The sequence below is a fragment of the Cajanus cajan genome, chromosome 8, assembly GCF_000230855.2.
Source record: "Cajanus cajan strain Asha chromosome 8, NIPB_CcT2T_4, whole genome shotgun sequence".
Classification (NCBI taxonomy): domain Eukaryota; kingdom Viridiplantae; phylum Streptophyta; class Magnoliopsida; order Fabales; family Fabaceae; genus Cajanus; species Cajanus cajan.
The window spans coordinates 8,785,666-8,805,387 of NC_138524.1; the positions used below are offsets into that span (position 1 = coordinate 8,785,666).

The window sequence follows — 19,722 nt, forward strand, 5'->3', positions numbered from 1 at the left end:
GTTTGCGTTTGTGGGAAATGCGAGGCAATGGCTGTGATTTTATAGCACGTACTCGCAATGCAAACAATTTCACCGGCTAAGGTAATTGACATTATGTTAAACCACTTAGTCGAGACATTTTGTGCATTTGTGTAATAGTTGCACACAAAGTTACAAAATAGTATATACTTTTTTATTTTATTCCTATAGTGTATATTTAGAAAAAAGTTATTGTATAATTGAGTGGATAAAAAGATTAAAAAAAATGAAGACAGAAGTAATTATTAAAAAGAATATTTTCTTTATTAATAGTTATAAATTAAAGTCATTATAATTGATATATTTTATTTAAATTTATAAATTTAAATTAAGTATTTTATATTCCTCAAATCTTGAATATAATAAAAAAAACTAATTTATGATAATTTATACTAATTAATAAATTATATAGTTGATATCATTTATAATTATACAATCTCATTTTAAAAAATAAAGCTTTTACCCTAAACTATTCTCAATAAAACTTGACCTCAAGAATAAATAAAAAAACCATTAAAAATAAAATATTAATCGAGAAAAAATAAAAAAAAAATCATTAAAAATATTAATTGAGGATGATTTTATTAAATAAGGTGAAGCTTGTCGAGATTTCCTCATATTTAAGTTAATTGTACATGTGATTAACTGATATTTTGTTTGTATATATTCAAGAGTGTGGATTTTTATTTTTTAGGGTAGTGACACATATTTGTTCAAAGAGACGATCCTTATCCTGTTGGATCGAATTGAGTAATAAAAATATTATAAATAATAATTTTTTTTATTTAACACATCTATATATTTAGAGCTTCAACTTGGGACAACCGATTAAACTAACACCATTTTATATTAATTGATCTAGGTGCTGGATAATTAAATTTCTTATGATTTATTTTTGATAGCAAAAATATATAATTAGTAATGTAAACAATATGATTGAGATATTTTTTTTTGGAGATTTTAGTTTTAAAGTTAATGTTGTATTTGGTAAAAGGGGAAAAATAAAGGAAAAAGATGAGAAGAGAAGAGGAAAAAGAAGAAGAAGAAGAAGAAGAAGAAAGATAAAGAAATAGAGTGAAAATTTAAGTTGTTTAATAGAAAAGAAGTGATGAAGAGAAAATATTTTTTTAATTAATTAATATTAAATTAAATTAATAAATTTTAGCACATTAAATTTTATTTATTATTATAGTTATTTTATTATTTTTATATTTAAATTATTTATTTTAAAAATAAATAAAAATTATATAAGTATATACAATTATGTTTGTTATATATATAGAAATTATGTTTATATATTTATATATATATATATATATATATTTATTTATTTATTTATGAGAATAAGCATATATAAACTCATTTTTAACTTATATTTTATATCAAACTTTAATGATTAAATTTTTTTAATACATATCAAGTTTACAATTCTTAATTTTCTTTTATCAAACAGTACTTAATTTTTTAACTTTCACGTAATTCTCTTATTTTTCTTAGTCTTCTGCTTTTCCAAACACACCCTATTTTAAGGTAATGCGTTAAAAAAAACTCTAAACTTTTTAACCGTTTAGTATATTATTAAAATAAATGGATGGTGATAAAAAAAAAAAAAAATCAACCAATTAAATAAAATTCGGTAACTCATCCCAATAAGACTCCCAAATGATCACGTCTCATTAAGTGAGTCCATTAAAAGTGCTAAATTGTGAGCCAATTGGCTAGAAGCTCAGCAATAAATCCTACAAAAGAAAATCGAAATTTTCCATATCTAATAAATAACAAATAAGAATAAGTGTGCTGATGATTTTATTTAAATCAATTTTTACATATTAAATATGAATCTCTATATTATACGTAAGAATTTTTTTTATGAAATTTTTTTAAAATTTTTTTTAAATTTTTATTTAATTTAATTTTTATTTATTATAATTATTTATAAATTAAATTTAACATATTTAAAATAAATTATTAATAAATAAAAATAATATTATGTTATCATATAAATTATTTATCATAAATTTAAAATATAATTTATATATTCAAATATAATATTTATTTGTATAAATAATTTATTATAAAATTTAGTTATATATAATAAATATTTTACTGTATATTACATAAATTAAAATACTAATTATATATATATATATATAAGCAATTTATGTGAGTGAAAAGACCAACAAATCTATTAAAAAAAAAAAGGCATTCATTATGATGTCAATTAAACCAATTGGAGTATGGAATATGGATGATATCATAATTATGAGCTATTCTAAAAATAGCACAAATTCATTACTAGCTCCATGGATTATTTTCTATCATTTGACCATATAAAAGAACAAGAGTTTTGTTTTTTTGTTTTTGCTATCCTTCGCCTTCTTCTAAGAAGAAAATAATAAATACAACAGTTTTTCGTCCATCACATAACAGCAATGTACAGCTACACTAAGATGAAAGAGAAATCATGAGAAAAAATTGCACATATCTTCCTTTGATAATAAAATAATCGAACCGTATGTACATTGTGGGAGGGAAAAATGATAGGATTCGTTGAAAACACAGCACAACAATGATTCACAGCTAAAGAAAACACATGTGAGTAAATCTAGGTAATTTAATGACAAGCAGCAACATCACATTGTCTTGGGAGAAATTATTATATCTCACATATTTGACAATATTTGTTAATCGATTTAATATAAAACTAATAATTTAATTTAATTTTATCAACTTTTAAGGCTTCGAGAATGATTCACAATTCAAAATCTGTAATATATTTTTAGTATAATGTGATAAAATAGTGTTAAAAGTCAATATTTATATATATATATATATATATATATATATATATATATATATATTATATAATTGTTATACCACCTAATCCTTGAGCCGAGCTCACAACGCAATAATTATCATATAGATATCAATTAAAAAGTAACATACACATTACATCCAAGAATATTGAAGTAAAGAGGATGTCATTCTACTGTCATAATACTTACAAGATTTTTGATAAGAATAATTAAATTATAATTATGTATTTTTATAAATTAAAAAATATAATTAGTTGAATTTTTGGTGAAGAAAAAATATATATATTATGATATGATATTTTTTATATTTTATAATAGTAAAAAATGTCAAACTTATAACATAATACGTTTAGACCAAATTTTGTATTATTTGAATATTTGTGAAGTGAATATATAAATGGAAGTTTATTTTACGAGCATTAATTTAGTTATTTCCGCTCATTTTTACACGTTTGTACATTAGTGCATAGACAACTTTGTACACGACAGTTGAAAAGCAACGCGCCCCCGCAAAACGGACAAACCCGACGCCCAAAAAAAACAACCCACAAATAAAGCGACGGGAGCAAACCTTGTAAAATCTTGTTCCTAAACTATGTGTTACAATATTGATGTATTCTAAATTTTTAGTATAATTTATGTTTTTATCTTTTATTTTATATTTATTTTGTTTATTTTTTTTTATATTTTTTTATATTTTATTTTTTTTAATAAAATAATCATTTTTAATTTTATAAGATTATTTTAAATGAGTTTTTGATTGATTTAAGACTTAAAGTTTATAATATTAAATTCATCTATATGAAAAATTATGAAATGTAGTTAAAGTTTAAATTTAAAAAGACTATAAATATAGTGAAAATCATGTAAAAGTATATCTTATGAACAACAAAAAAAATATAAAATTAGATGTTTTGAAAATTTTGATTTTCATTATATTTGATTTGAACTTTAATTATATTCTATAATTTTCATATAAGTGAATTTTATAAGACAATTTTTAAGTCTGAAATTAGTCAAAAAAAATTAAATTAACCTAAATTTAAAAAATAAAGTTGAAGTTTAAAATTTAATTAAAATATTGGTTAAAGTTGAATGTGTTGAATATAATAAAAAAATTATTAAAAAAGCATATTTAAGTAAATATAAAAAAAATTAATGACAAGGGACAACGTCACATCATCTTAGGAGAGATTATAATATAAAAAATGATTGAATGTTGGAATGATATTCCGAAATACGTTCTGAATAATTAAAATAATAATTTAAATTATAAAATATTAAATTAAATAATTATTTTATAATAAATTTATTAAAAAATATTAATTTTTAATATTCGAAGAAGAATGATTCGGAGAAACGCTCAGAGGGAGGCTGTATCTTTACTCTTATAATATGCACCACAATTTCTCACATCGTCGATAATAACTAAGACCCTAGTAATTTCCTATAATTGGATGAGACAAGACTCAAAAAGCCTCAAATTTAAACTACATAGAAATATATAGAGATTATACATAATATAATTATTTTAATAAATATAATTATGCATGCTATAAATTAAAAATATAATTAGTTGAATTTTGGACGAGGGAAATATATATATGTGTGTGGGGGTAATAATGTACTATGATATTTATTAATATTTGTTTTCCACAACTTTTATTTATATTTGTTCTGAATCAACTTATAGTATACAAAAAAAAAAAAAGATTGACTTATAGTATTGAAATTAATTAGTTATTATTTTTTTTAAAAGACAATCATGATAATATCATTACTCAGCAATATATTATTTAATATTTTAAATTATTGTCATAGATATAATAATTTATTAATATTTCGATTAATTCAAATATTTATTTTAATTAAATGATGCTAACCACCTTTAATAATATATGGTTTATGATAAAATGATTGGACCTCTGTTATATGAATAGTTCATCTCGACACTAATAGTGTAGGTAAAATTATTGCTTGTTAGTTGTTGCATTTACTCAACCAAACTGAGTAGTGTTTCTCTTCTCTTTTATCCTTTCATTTTACACAATGCATCAATATAATTTCTCATTTGTTCTCACCCTTTATTCCCTTGGACGAGTAACTAAATTAACCAGATTGCAAAAACTTATGTATTGAAACACAACAAGGGCTCGAATCTGAATTTCACCGGCGGTTTGTTCCGCATCGACTAGAGACTAGGCAATTAAATAATCCTTACCTTAAAGTTGATTTTGTAGGGTTGAATTAAACTTAAATTTACTATTCTAAGATGGTATCAGATCTATTCTAGATTCTTAAAAATGGGTCACCCATCATTGATACATGCACCATGAGCATGAGGGGGTCAAGTCCCGTCATTAAAAAAAAAGGGTCACCTACCATTCATTGATACATGCACCATGGGCATGAGAGAGTGTATTCAAGTCTCGCCAATCATTAAAAATTCAAGTTCCACCAATCCTAGATCATTAAAAAAGGACCACCTACCATTTATCCACGTACCAAGCCCAATAGTATTGGACGTGAGTGGAGTGTATTGAGAAAAATCTAAGTCTCACATCGATTAGAAATTAGACAATTAAATAATATATAAGTGGAAAATAACTCTCACCTTACAAGTCGATTTTGTAGGGTTGAGTTAGATTTAAATCCACTATTCTAAGAGGCTTATTTCCATCCTTGATGATAACCATTAAAACAACACTTGAAATACACACCCATACTATAAGGACTTTGATGGGAGCCCAAACCCACAAACAAAAGCTGAAGAAAATGAATAAAAGCGGGCCAAAAGAGTTTCAAAAAGGCCCACATGGCACAATGACTATGTGTTTTAAGAAAAATGATGATTTTTATGCCTCCAGCAATAGCACCGTAGCAATTTTTGTTTTCACAAATAATAGTGTTAGAATGAAATCTTGTAATTGGGCCTACGAACTCAACCCAGTAGGGTTTTCTTTACAACTGGTTGTATTTATTCTAACTTGAAATAAATGAAGAGAGAGGGAAATTATTTCAAAAAATTAGATAGTCATAGTAGTAGGGAGATTTGGTGTATTACAAAGCAAGACCTGTTAGGAAATTCTATTCCTATTCCTAACAGACTTTTATTCCGTGATCATCTAAAAGTCAACCTATGAACCAACCAAATGGACCAAACTGAGCCATCATCAATAGCGAGCTGTCATCGTTTTATGTTTATCCCCTCCTCTAACCCATAGGTTTAGCTTGTTAGAATCAAATACTTAATTCTTAACAATATGTATCACTTCACTTCAACTTATCCAAGGTCCAGCTCATTTGAACGGCTGAATTACAATGTCACAAAGAATTGAATCATTCAATAGGAATAAGGCTGAATATTTTTTTATTGTTTATTCTGCATTTGACATTTTCTTGTATAAAGATCATTCAATACAATAGGAATAAGGCTGGACAATGCACATATTATTCATAAAAAAAATAAAATCCACCCTCCAAATATTACACACGAAATCATGTACGCATTAATAACTGTGATCACAATCCATATCGGTGGATGTTTGGTTTCGGTTTTGAGGTGATCATTCTGTTTTGGTCAGATTCCCTCTCATCCAGTTTTTCAACATCTGAAGTGCTGCTTTTGGTTGATCCATTGGGACCAAGTGTCCGGCCTTGTACACCTGTTGTACGTATTATCACATAAAGTTATAACCAAAAGTGAAATTAACATATATGTGACAGTCAAGAACACAAACCTTGAGGAAAGAGAGAGGTCCATAGCTATTCAAAGACCCTGCTTCTGCACCATCAACCACAAATTTCACTGTTGGAGATGTTCCAAAGGCCTTTTGGCCTGACCACTCCATGGCTTGAACCCACCTTGAATTCCCTACCAAATGACGACCACACCAAGAATTCAATTCAACATATATATATATAACTTCTTCAACACAAAAACAACATTGTTTCAAATGAATTAGTTAGACTTACCAAGCCAATTGCATATGAGATCTTCTTCCCCAGCATAAACAAGCAACTTGATTCCATCCTCAAGAAGAGCAGGAATCCCCACTTCCAAGTTCTGCATCCAATCTAGGTTCAAAGCTTCATAAACTGTACTACTGCATGAAACAAACTCCAAGTCTTTCCCCACACCTAAAGCACTCTTCACGTCATCTCGGTTTAACAAAATCTCCACGTTTTCGAAGTTATAGCACAAAGGCCCCTCACACTTCTTTCTGATGTCATAGTACTGCAGTTTGTTGCAATGAGTAAACAAAACCTCATCCTCTTCTCAAACAGTTAGTAAGAATAGGAAAAAGCTACTGATTTTTCATGATCACTTACATTAATATCGGGAGCAATGTTCAGGATTTGTCCGATTATGTTTTCACAGGTACCAAACGCTTCCCCGCAACTTTCTCCGCCTTGAGTTTCTAATAAATCAAACACAATCAACATCACAAACTGAAACAACATACGTTAGTAAAAAAGAAACAACAACTCGATAAAAGTTGTACCGCAAGTTTTGGCTGCTTTTTCACAATCTGGGATCAACTTTTTGATATCATCATAATTAGCCTTTGTAATTATTCCATTGTCTAATGCAAAATCTGGGTATGCTGGATATTGAATTGCAGGATTTGTTAACCCATTACCAATAGCAAAACCCTGTTATTATATCAAATGAATCAACACAAGAAAAAAAGAAAGACAAAATAATTAATAAATTAACCATTTTTGGGTTATAATATGATAAATTATATTAGAAATAGAGCAAGACCTTGAGGTTTATATGAATTCCTTGATTTTGTTTATTTCCTTGGTTAACACGGGATGCCAATGCTGGAATATAATGTCCAGCGTATGATTCTCCAGTAATATAAAAGTCATTCTTAACAAATTCAGGATGAGCCTTGAAAAATTCCTGCAATTATATATAGCAAAATTAATTTAGCGGAACTTAAGTAATTATGCACAAGAAGATATTAAAAATGATACTATTATTACTTGCAAAAAGTCATATAAATCATTGCTGACGCCTTTTTCATCATGAGGAATGTCGCTATCATCAGATGAGTAACTAAATCCTGTGCCTGTAGGTTGGTCAACAAATAATATATTTGATACCTGCAAAATGTGAAAAACTTGTTGATAAGAGCAAGAAAACAATTTTGGTGTAACAACAAGTTCTTTAATTTAACCAATCGTACGACTAACTATGCTTTATGGTTCAACCGCCAATGGCACACACGCTCCAGTTTCCACAAAGGATATAGTTGAATGGTCACTTTTTGTTAATTGATATTTGACACTTGCAAAGGTTGTGGTTGGTGAGAAGAAAAAATTAATAATATAAATAAGAAAGGAAAGTCAGCTATAAAATAAAATAAAATAAAATAATTTATTTTAAGAAAAAGGAAGAAAATAAGAAATAAAAAATACTAAAATTAATTTAAAATCTATTAAAATGTAATTCAATCTATAAAAGGATGGATTAATTAATTAAATGATTATATAATTGATTAATTATATGTAACACCAATTTTCTTGTTGTTTTTCCTCATTTAAGCGACAAAATTAAAAGTGATGTATTTCACATTTTTTTCTTTTTTATTTTTTCTTTATCAAATACACTCACATTTTATTTTTCACTTATTTTTCATCTCTTTCAACTATTTCTTACTCATTTTTCTAGCACCACACAAAGTATAAATTTTAAAAAAGTGAAATATTAAAATGATATAACAACATGAAGTATCAAGAGGTGAGATAAAGAAAAAGTATAAATAAATAAATAAATGAATGTTTGTAATAGAAAAAAAAATACTTAAAATATATTTACTTTTTCTTCGATAACACTTTGACCCGTTTCTTTTCCTATCTCTTTATTTAGTTATCATCTCATCATTTACCTTATCTATTATTTTCATTTTTCTTTCATTTACCATATGAGTGTCATGTATATTACAATTCATGAAGGAAACATGGAAATTGATATTACCTGATCCCATCCGAAATCGTTCCATGTAAGAGACAATCTATCACCAATATGGAAAGGACCATTCTCATAAAACAAAGCTAATTCACTGCCACATCCTGGTCCTCCAGTTAACCATATGACAACAGGATCATCCTTTTTGTTTCGTGATTCAAAGAAAAAGTAGAACATCCTACAAGTCGTAGTAGATTGCAATTTATATCAGGATCACATATTAGAAAATTTTAAAAAAATTAAAGGTTAATTATTACTCTCTTTTTTTTTTTCCTTCTATTTAACCGATTCAATATTTTATTATTAAAAAGTTCAATTTAGTTATTTAACTTTTAAAATGATGCCACATTATTAATTATTTCAATCTAATTTATACTAATGGTGTTAATGTTTTTTACGCGTGATATAATAAAAAAATAACACATCTAAACTATTCATATGTATTTTTTTTTTTGTTGCAAAGCACTTAATTTCACTCATCACATGACATTTACAATGAACAATCGAATATGACTTTGGGATTCCAAAAGACAAAGTGATATGAAATTATATGAAATTACATATTTTACCTTGCAGCTTTGGAATGAGGAAGTGAATAGTAACCTGCATGGTGACCAAGGTCTTCGATGGAAGGCCCAGAATCACCAAGAAACGAGAACTTCTTCTCTACGATCTTTCCAGGAACAAAATCAGCAACGTCACCCTTAATAATGTTAACTGGTTTCTTTGGAGATAGGTTAAGACTTCTTATGAGCCTTTCAGCTTGTGATAGTGGTGGTTTGGCACTGACACGGTCACTGCTGAGACGAGAAGTTGCGTAGGAACAAGAAACTGAGACCAACAAAAGCAACAAAAGAGACACACAGAGAGTTCGTGATGATGCCATCTTTGCGTTTGTGTAAAAAAAAGGTGCCAATGGCTGGATTTTATAGCACCCTAATGCAAAATGTTTAATGCACATTGAAACTAAGAAATCTCGCATCATTCTGAATTTGGTAATTATGACCGTTACATTCTTAATAAGTTTACATTAAAAAATAATTCTTTTATATTTAAATATGTTTGTAGTCATTCGAAAATGAAAAAAAAAAATTATTAGTGATTTTGGTCTTTATTAAATTTATTATTATTATTTTTTATTTTTAAAATTTTAAAACTATTATTTTTAGTTTATATATTATTATTTTGTTTTTTTGGTTCGTCCAAGGAGTATCCACCATCGATAGCAGTGACTAATCTCCTTGCTACATTGGAGGCACCTCAAAGAGTGAGATAGCTGGCCCCAAGATTTAACGCGGCTGCATACACAAGGTAGAACTCCTGAAGCGTGGATCAACCCCTACCGTTGAACTACACGCTTGAGGTTAGCTTATATATTATTATTATTATTATAAAATCAATTTTAATTATTTATTTATTTATTAAAATGTTAAATGATTATTTTATATAATATACATAATTTTTAATGATATTTGTTAGTTGTGTGATACTTTAAAAAAATAAATTATTCACTCGTAAAATAAATATTATTTATTTTTTTTTTAAATAATTGTTAGGGATTAAAGTGATTATTTATATTTTAGAGATGAAAAACATAAACACACACATATTTTATAGAGACCAAAAATAAAGTTTACATATTAAAAAAATATAATTTCATATTATTTTCTTTTTACTCGTATGATATACATTTCACACAATTTTCACAATGTTTTAAGTTTTTTTTTTATATATATTCTAACGACAATTAGATTTCATAGTTCTCATATAAATTTAAGGTTACAAATTTCATATCTTTAATCAATTAAAAATTACTTCAAAATTATTGTATTACAAAATTTAAAACGATCATTGTTTTAATAGGGCCAAATATAAAAAATAAAGGAATAAATTAAACATTTTAATAGATAAAGGATAAAAAAAGATAAAAAAAAATATAATTTAACTTAATATTATTTAATCATGTTAATCTCAATTAAAAGTTGTTGAAAATAAACTTTTAATTAAATGAAGTGTATTTTTTATATGATAACATTAAATAAGATAAATTAACTTAAGATTTCGTATAGGTTGTATTTTAGATTCTTAATATTTTTTTTACTCATACTTGACTCGCGGTAGTTGTAATAATAAAAACAATATATATATATATATATATATATATATATATATAATTTAAATATTTTTTAGAAAATATTATTTGAAGGACAATTAAAAATTAATTGAAGCAAATAAAGGGATCATTAATTAGTTATTATATTTGTTAAATAATGATATTAAGATGAATAGGTTATGTAGCAAAAATAACACAATCCATCGGTTTTCAATATTATTATAATTAAGTTTACTGTTTACCGGTAACAATTTCAAACAATCAAATATTATGAGTTCTACAAAATTCCTAATTAAAATATAAAGAAATCATAATATATACTCCTTCGTTTGATTTTATTTGATATTTTAGGAAAAATTATTTTATTTAATTGTCATTTTAAAATATCTACGAAACATTAAATATAGTTTTTATTATATTCTTAACTATTAGCTGTGAAGTGAGAAAATATTAAATAAGTGTAGATGAGAAAGAATTAGTTAACATGAAAAATAAAAAGTATATTAAAAATTTGTGTAGCAATTTTTATGAAATCTAAAATATTAATTATTTTTTAAAATATATGTAAAATATTAAATGTCAAATAAAACACAATCGAGAGGGAATATAAGCTATTTAAGTTAAATTTTTTTTCTTTCTCTATATATATACATCTAATTTTTTTATTTCTTATATTTTAATATTTTTTTGTATAAAGCATATTTAATTGATAAGTATATCAAATTTTACGTGATTTCAAATTATTTAGTAGTTTATCCCGTTATTTTATTTTAATATATAATATTATATTTAAAATATGTATAATTATCTATTTTTAAATAATATATTTAAAAATTTAAATCATATGAAATTTGATATATATATATATATATATATATATATATATATATATGATATTGAGTATAATAACATATAATTCAACAGTTATATCAATTAAATTTACCTACAAGATTTGATGTGAATTGTTAAGCTTACAGAAAAATAGAAGATAAAGCTTACATATATATTTAAATTAGTTAGGAGAGATGAGTGTATATTTTAACAGAAAAAAAAAAAGAAAAAGAAAATAAAACTTACATATATATGTTTTTAGTCTTTATAAAATATGTAAGTTTTGATTTTATTATTTGTATTTTTTTTTTCATCTCTATACAATTTAGCCATATTGCTTTTAATCTTTGATATTATATAATAATTTTAACTACTTATTAAGTAACTATTAGTGATACAAAGTTAGTGTGTGATATCTCTAATTTTTTTTTTGGTTTTTATAGATCATGAAAATAAATATTTTTTTTTATCTACCTTAAAATCATCATTTGAGACAAAAAAAATAGTGATTTATATTTTAGAGTGATAAAAATTAAAAAAAATATTTTTTCGGAACTAAAATTAAAATTCTCATTTTAAAAAGACTAAAATGTTTAAAAATTTTAGAAAAATGAAAAATAAAAAATAAATTTTACAAGGATCAAAATAAAAACTTATCTATTTTACAAGAACTAAAAATATATTTAAGCAAAAAAATAATGTAATATTTGCATCTCTAATAAAAAGAAAACATAATTTACACTTAAATACTTTTTTTAATATCAATGCTATTTTTTTTAAAATATTTGTATTATTTGTAACATTCTAAATTTGTGGTATAATATTTTAATATTCTCAATTTTATTATTATTATCATCTTATTTTTAAAATAATAGTCTAAATTTCTAGTTGCTATATTTTAAAATAAATAGTGATTAAATACAATGTTTTATATAAATTTTTTTAATATTAAATTTTAAACATTTAATATAAGTAATAAAATTATTTTAAATTTCTTATATATATAGATAGAAAGAAGAAATTTTAAAAAAAAATTGCTATAGATTTTATCTACAGTAGTGAACGAAGTACGAACACATATCCCTAGGCCCTAGGAAAGGAGGGATTATCTATATGTAAAGGAATTAAGACTTTCTTGTTCAATTCTAACCAAAAGGGAAGAAAAAAAATTACCATCGGTAATTATTATCAATTTGCCTAAAAATAGACATGGTGAGGGAAGGCTTTAAAGATAAGAAAACTAAGAAAGAAAATTGAGAAAGAAGAAAGAGAAGGAGCATGAGGAAAAAAATTTCTTTTAAGTTATTTCTAAGCGGTTTCATTTTTCTATTAAGATAAGAGAGAGAAGACCTTTATTCTTTTTATATTTTTTATATTATTATATTTATTTATTTTATATTTTATTTATGTATATTTATTTTGTGATGTGCTCCTAATTTTATTTACTTATTTAATTTATGATACTTTTAATTCTAAATTAATAGCTAATAAGGTGTTACTAGTTTATGTTATTTTATTCATTTATGATATTTACAATGATCATATAACTAGTTTAATATTCTTAAACACACCTCATTGTTGTAAACTATGTTGTACGAAATTCTATATAATTAAAAATATTCTAAATTATTTAGTTTAAATATTTTTATTATTTCTAACTATAAACTAGTTTCGTTAATTTTCCTAAGCTCAATTTATTATTATATTATCATTTCTTATAAAGATAAATGTTAATCTATGATCATCAGAATGAAAATTTGAATTAATTTGTAGTTAAATGTTTGATCTTGGAGATTTAAATGAGTAAAAAACTTATGAAATATCCTTTTATTATTTGAGATTATGATAAATCTCATTTATCATAACTAGTTACTACAAGAATAATTCAAATTTGTTTACAACAAGAAAACCCTAAAATTTATAATTAATATTAGTTACAAAAGAATTTTGTACATTCCATTTATTAATTTGTATTTATTGGATAATAGATAGATTTATCCCATGTTAGATCTTTTACCGTTTTAGTACACACCATTTTTCTTGGTATATAGATAGATCACCCCATTTTCACAATGTAATAAAAATCAATAACATATTAAAAGTAATATTATAATAATCATAATAATAATAATAATTATAATAATGATAATAATAATAATGATAATAATAATAATCATAATAATAATGATAATATAATAATGATAATAATAATTATTATTATTATAATTAATAATTTTTATAATAATAATAATTATTATAATAATAATAATAATTATAATAATAATTATTATAATTATTATTATAATTATAATTATAATAATAATCATAATAATAATAATGATAAAAATAATAATAATGATAATAATAATGATAATAATAATAATAATAATAATAATAATAATAATTATTATTATTATTATTATTATTATTGACAAAAGATCAAAATGTATATGTAATATTTTGAAATTCTTAATACAATATTATAAATTTCTTTATTATTATCTTATTTTTAAAATTATATTTTTAAAATTTTTAATTACTATATTTAAAATAAATAGATAAATACATATGTGTATTTTTGATATATTACAATTTCTTTTATTTCTAATAAATTAAATGGAAATATTTAGTATTCAATTTTATTATAACTTTAATTTTAAAAAAATAATATTGTGATATATATATATATATATATATATATATATATTTAAAATTTCAAATGTTTAATATATGTAATTATATTAAATTTATATATATATATATATAAATATTATGAAAGGGTAAAAAAAATATTATTTTATTAAAAAAAAAAATCTGCAGCCGATTTTTTCTGCTGTTGTTGTACAAAAACAATCTTATCCTCTTATCTCATATTTAATAACCCTTATCCCTTAGTAACCAAATTGGTAATGGGAGATTAAAATCAAACTAAATAACAAATTTCCCATCAAATGCTAACTAGGTAATTATTATAATTTATACTATAATAAATAGGTTTGAGATAGAAGAGGAACATGCAATTGAAATTGGTGAAACACAAAAGCTTAAGTTGAGAAAAATAATAAGAAGGAAGAGAGAAAAGAAAAGAGAGAAAGAGAGAAAAAAAAATAACTTTTGAAGTATTTCAAAGGTATATCATTTTCTTAAGATAATTAATTTATATAAAAAAATATATATATAGATGGATTTTCTGGCTATTCCAGGACCTTTTTCCCTCAGTTATATCCGTAGTATTTTCCGGTACTACGTGGAGTGTAGATGCGGTAGCAAACTCAATCACTTTCAACCGAGTGGCGGTGTCATCTTTTACATTCTCTCCAAAGTAAGAAGTTCCCAGCGTAATCAACGACTATATAATAGTTACTTTTTATTTACCTCCCACCAATCACGTGAATCCCATTGTAAATCGATATCACCGTAATTTGTAAATATTGTAATAGATATGTGAGAAGTAAGTAGCTATGCACGTAGCTGTAAATATTTTTAGTTTAATATGTAATGTAATTAATAGCTAATTATATGTAAATGAGTTTGAAAAATCTTTTTTTGTTATCACGTATAATATTATTAATAATATACTTGTATTTTCAATCTATAAATATATATACGTATAATAATAGGATTAATATTTATACAATTAGGTGTTACAGTATAAATATATTTTAAAATTTTTTGTACTAGTCAAATCAAATTTTTTGGTTGACCGCTAGGGTTAACCTAGTAGTTGGGTGGGGAGGGACTGAGGTAGTTAGAAGTATGATGACTTAGGTTCAATCCTCACTGCAACCATCTTTGTAATCTTTCCTATTTTTACAAACAAAAAAATCAAATTTTATGGTTATACTATTTAAATCAATTTAGATTAGATTAAATTGATAAATATTAATTTAAAAGATTTGAATAATTTATAAAAAAATATTTGTTATTTTTTAAGCTCACTTATGGTAGAACCACGACTTCTCCGTCCGGTTCATATGTACGGCTTGTTCTATTATAGATTTTCGCGATGTTTTACGGCTGATTTACAATGTTACAAAAGATTAAATCCCACAACGTTCACTTGGTATATATAATACTCAATTTTTAATTGTTTAGTCTAAAATTGGCATTTTCTTATAATAAAGTAAACAGGAAAATGGTGAACCTTGCACGAAATGTTGACACGAGTACATAAAGATCACAGAAATGGTTCAGAAAAAATATATAATTTCCATCCTCCAATTTATACATGGAATCACGTACACAATAATTGTCATTACCATCCATGTTTAAGAGGATGTTGAGTTTTGGTTCCGAGGTGAGTATAAATTTAAGTGACATCAATTATCTCCTTTAGTTTCCATAAGCGTCCCTCCCATCCACCCTTTCAACATCTCAAGTGCAATGTTTGGTTGATCCATAGGGACCAAGTGCCCAGCATCAAATATCTGTTTTAGTGTCACATAAATAAAGTTATAACCACAAGTGAAATTAACATGTTTGTCACACTCAAAAATACAACCTTAAACACATACCCTAAGGAAAGTGAGAGGTCCATAGCTTTTCAAAAACCCTGCTTCTGCACCATCAACCACATATTTCAATGTAAGAGATGTCCCAAAGGCATTTTGGCCTGACCACTCCATGGCATGAACCCACCTTGAATTCCCTGCCAAATAACAACCATATCAATAATTCAATCTAGCATATAATATATAATTTTTTCAACACAAACAAATTTGTTTCAAATGAATGAAGTAGACTTACCAAGCCAATTGCATATGAGATCTTTATCACCAACATACACAAGCATCTTGATTCCATCCTCAAGAAGAGAAGGAATCCCCCCTTCCAGGTTTCTCATCCAGTCTTCCCTCATAGCATTGTGCACTGTTATACTGCATGGAACATACTCCAAGTCATTCGCCACTCCTAAAGCACTCTTCACGTTCTGCAGGTTTAACAGCCTCTCCAAATTGCTAAAATCATAGCACAAAGATCCTACACATTTCTTTCTGATATCATATACCTGCAATTTACACATCAGCAGAATGCAATAACGAAATCGAATTGAGTAGAAAATTAAAAATAAAAGTTATTGTTCTTTCATTCTTACTTACATTAAGGTTGTTGCCAGCAGCTTTCAGTATACTACCAAGTATGTTATCACAAATATTATATGCAATGTCGCAACTTTGTCCACCTTGAAATTCTGAAAAATCAAACACAAACAACATGGCAAATTCAAACCTATATGTAAATTAATGAAAAGGGATGGGTGTGAGTAGAAAACAAAAATGAAATCAGTACCACAAGTTTCAATGGCTTGCTCACAACTTGGGATGAACTTGCTGATATAATCATAACCGGCCTTATTAATTATTCCGTTGTCTAATGCAAAATCTGTGTATGCTGTATATTGAATTGCAGGATTTGTTAACCCATCACCAATTGCAAAACCCTGTTGTTACGTCAAATGAATCAATGCAAACAAAAGCCAAACAAATCGTGTATATAACATGATAAATTATATTAGAAACAGTGTAAGACCTTGAGGTTTATATGTATTCCTAGATTTTGTTTATTTGCTTGGTTAATCCGATATGCAAGTGCTGGAATATAGTGTCCAGCGTATGATTCTCCAGTAATATAAAAGTCATTCTTAATGAACTCAGGATGTGTCTTGAAAAATTCCTGCAATTATAGTAAAATTAATTTAGTAGATCTTACTAATACACAAGAAGATATTATCTTGTATAATGGAATGAAAGAAGGACTTTATAATTCTTACTTGCAAGAAGTCATACAAATCACTGCTAACGCTCACTTCATCATGACGAATGTCTCTATCATAAGAAGAGTAACTAAAACCTGTCCCCGTAGGTTGGTCAACAAATATAATATTTGATGCCTGTAAAATGAGAAGAAAAAAAAATTGTTGATATGAGACAAATAAAGAAACAATTTTCGTGTGACATTTTCAATAATAAAGAGATGGAAATTGACCTGGTCCCAGCCAAAAACATTCCATACAAGGGACAAGTTATTGGCAATATGAAAAGGACCATTTTCATAAAACAAAGCTAGTTCACTGCTGCACCCTGGTCCCCCTGCCAACCATATGATAACAGGATCATCCTTATTGTTCCGTGATTCAAAGAAAAAGTAGAACATCCTGTATGTGGCAACAAATTAGGATCATGAACAAATAAAAGGACAAAATTCAAATTTATTCATTTTAATTAAAATGAAAATACCACACTCAAATCAATTAACCAATCTCAAACCAATAATCGCTGTGCAATACTAAAATTAGAGTTATCTGTAGATAGTTTTTTACATGATTAAAAAAAGCTACCAAGAGAGAGTTTTTTTTGTTGCTGTTTGACTCAGCACATTGTGATTCCAAACTTATCAGTGGAATGAGGAAGTGATATAAATCATAATATATAAATTTACCTTGCGGCTATGGAATGAGGAAGCGAAAAGTAACCTGCATGGTGGCCAAGATCTTCAACAGAAGATCCAGACTGAGCAAAAAACGAGAACTTGTTCTCGACGATCTTTCCAGGGACAAAATCAGCATGGTCACCTTTAACAATGTTAACTGGTTTCTTTGGGAATAGGTTAAGGCTTCTAATGAGCGTTTGGGCTTGTGATTGTGATGAGTTGGTACGGTCATGGGTGAAGCGAGAATTTGCATAGGAGAAAGAAAGTGAGACGAAGAAAAGCAACACAAGAGACAATGAGACTTTGGAGAATGCCATGTTTGCGTTTGCCAATGTCTTTCAACTTATTTATAGCACTCGCAAAGTCGCAATGCATAGCCGTTCCACAACTTTTAAGCATTTATTTTTGGAGTGTGTATTAATTACGCATTCCCTTTCCTAATAAGTGTCACACACACGTGAGAAAAATATATATTTTAAAATAAGTGTATATTAATTTTTTAATATAATTTTTTTTTTAATTTCTCATAATATTCTTTAGAGAGTGATAATAAGTTGTATCGTTTTATATAAAGAAGATTAAGCATAATTAATTTTGTAAAATCATCATTATCTTACATATGTTTATTTTTCTAATTGTATAAAATAATTTATGCCATTATTTATTATGAGAGGGAATGAATATTTATTATTATATGTTAGTTCTTTAGTTGACTTTTACTTTCTCTCTTTGTTAGTGAATGACAGATAACTCTGATGTGCACCACCATTCAATATTAATTCTTGATTTTCTACTTTAAATTATATATATGTCTAATAAATAATATTAGAGTTTATTAATAAAAATATATTGTGATTTATTAGCATATAATAAATTTACATTAATTTGTATTAATTATTTTATTGATCTATATCTAATAATATTAAAAAATATAATATATTCAAAAACTATCTTTTTGTCCAAGTTAGAATAATTATTTTATATGAGAGTATTTTTATAAATTATTTTTCAATGAAAATATTTTTAAGGATTTTTTTTTCTTCTTAACTTATCTCTCATAATATAATATGTTCTTATTAGATATGATCTCTTTTTCTCTCTCTCTCTATATATATATAGATAGATAAATAGATAGAGAGAAAGTTAGGATTAATTGATATTAAGTATAAAAAATTTATAGCAAATTTTATTTTTTCAATAAATTTTTATATAATATCAAATTTCATTAATTTAACCGTGAAATTATGTAATATTATATCTAAGATTATATATATCAAATTTGACATGATTTGAAATAAAGTGAAATATGATGAACTACAAAATAATTTTAGAATAACATGGGTTTTGACACACAGGATAGAGATAGAACAATTTATATATTTAATTATCATTTTAATTTATCATGAATTATTTTAAATTTAATTATATATTTAAATAATTTTTATTTTAATTATCTCTTCACAAAATATTTAAATGTAACCACCTGCTTAGTACTACACTTACTATGATCTAACAACAACTAAATAGGAATACAA

General features: G+C 25.2%; 2 protein-coding genes across 2 annotated transcripts; both read right to left on the reverse strand.

The window, feature by feature from the left end:
* Window positions 1-6,181: 6,181 nt before the first annotated feature.
* Window positions 6,182-9,721, reverse strand: LOC109798806 (serine carboxypeptidase-like). The gene is made up of 9 exons (XM_020359203.3): window positions 9,384-9,721; window positions 8,824-8,992; window positions 7,830-7,949; window positions 7,603-7,746; window positions 7,340-7,490; window positions 7,167-7,255; window positions 6,810-7,071; window positions 6,575-6,708; window positions 6,182-6,499 (listed from the first exon to the last, which is right to left on the reverse strand). Exons 1-9 carry the CDS (start codon window positions 9,698-9,700, stop codon window positions 6,401-6,403), a joined length of 1,485 nt encoding a protein of 494 aa, XP_020214792.1. The 5' UTR covers window positions 9,701-9,721; the 3' UTR covers window positions 6,182-6,400.
* A 6,208-nt stretch (window positions 9,722-15,929) lies between these two features.
* LOC109798820 (serine carboxypeptidase-like) lies at window positions 15,930-18,909 on the reverse strand. Its single transcript, XM_020359215.3, has 9 exons — window positions 18,197-18,909; window positions 17,744-17,912; window positions 17,529-17,648; window positions 17,288-17,431; window positions 17,048-17,198; window positions 16,858-16,949; window positions 16,505-16,766; window positions 16,273-16,406; window positions 15,930-16,185 (listed from the first exon to the last, which is right to left on the reverse strand). Exons 1-9 carry the CDS (start codon window positions 18,502-18,504, stop codon window positions 16,078-16,080), a joined length of 1,488 nt encoding a protein of 495 aa, XP_020214804.3. The 5' UTR covers window positions 18,505-18,909; the 3' UTR covers window positions 15,930-16,077.
* Window positions 18,910-19,722: the final 813 nt, after the last annotated feature.